This window comes from Morone saxatilis, unplaced genomic scaffold (assembly GCF_004916995.1).
Source record: "Morone saxatilis isolate NCDOM2014 unplaced genomic scaffold, NCSU_SB_2.0 Contig16, whole genome shotgun sequence".
In the NCBI taxonomy this organism is placed as follows: Eukaryota; Metazoa; Chordata; class Actinopteri; family Moronidae; genus Morone; species Morone saxatilis.
This window is the reverse complement of record NW_023339718.1, coordinates 14,184,563-14,185,628: the sequence shown is the minus strand read 5'-3', so window position 1 is coordinate 14,185,628 and position 1,066 is coordinate 14,184,563. Positions and strand designations below refer to the sequence as shown.

At 40.2% G+C, this 1,066-nt stretch overlaps 1 protein-coding gene across 1 annotated transcript in view; it reads right to left on the bottom strand.

Moving 5' to 3' along the window:
- LOC118325541 (izumo sperm-egg fusion protein 1) overlaps nt 1-1,066 on the bottom strand; it is a 3,772-nt gene extending 2,706 nt beyond the window's left edge. Inside the window, 4 exon segments of the mRNA XM_035658255.1 lie at nt 97-117; nt 230-313; nt 500-574; nt 814-1,066. Of these exon segments, the coding sequence (XP_035514148.1) occupies nt 97-117; nt 230-313; nt 500-574; nt 814-1,015 (382 nt within the window). The 5' untranslated portion in view covers nt 1,016-1,066.

Sequence of the window (1,066 nt, the reverse complement as noted above, 5' to 3'; positions counted from 1 at the left end):
ATAAACACGTGTAAATGTACTGAATATATAATATGTACACATTATGCTTCTACAAGGTTTTACATAGATGCAGAGGGAAGGATCAGACAAACTTACCACACTTGTTAGGGCACAATCCTGAGGGAGAGACAAACAAATGATCTGAAACTAATGCATCTCCTACACAACAATGACTTGCACAAAGTACCCTGCCACATACTGTGCAGAACATGTTATTTATGCCAATTACCGTCATGGATGAATGTGTCCAAGTGTTTCTCTAAGATCTTCCTGCCCTTCTCCATGATCTGAATGGCTTTAAATGTTGCAGATCCTTCAAAAAAAAAGAGCAGACTTTGTCTCACAATCTGGTGGACATTGAGTTTGTTATGATTACTGCGTCATATGTAAATACATTCAGTGATGCTACAATTTTAATGAGTGTTTTTCTACAGCTTCCAGCTACTGTGTCTTCATTTGGAATAAATAGTCAGGATAAATTATTTTTGTTGTTTCTCACCAGTACGCTGGGTTTTCAAGAAGCGATCAAATTCACTCTGGTACTCAGTTTTGGCTCTGTACAGAGTGGTGGGATCTGAGCAGTGTGAAACAGAAAGTATATTTAGTTTAGGCATCTCACTTATCCAGAACAAAATGAAGCCCTTAAGTAAATGCTTCAATCACCAGACCCAAAAAAACAGCCTGACATTATTTTAGTAAAATGAAATGAAAATAAGAGAAAACATATGAGATATAAGTGGCTTTACATGAATTATCAGTATACTCCAAACTCATGTCGTGTCACATCATCCTAAACCAGGTCTTGTGTCTCACCAATGACTCCCTTTCGTTTCTGGCTGGTCTCCCTGTAGGTCACATAGGCATGGTCACGAATCTTTTTGATTTCAATCTGGTCTTTCACACTGGGAGCAGACAGGATTAAGTCCTCATGTAGGAGCCTGATCTTGCGGTCACACTGCAGACAGGCCTTGGCTGCAGGGACACAGCCGAGCAGGGACACCAACATCAGCAGCATTTCAACCTCCTGCACATCAGGATAAGTCACTTTGGATGCTGGGAGTTTTCA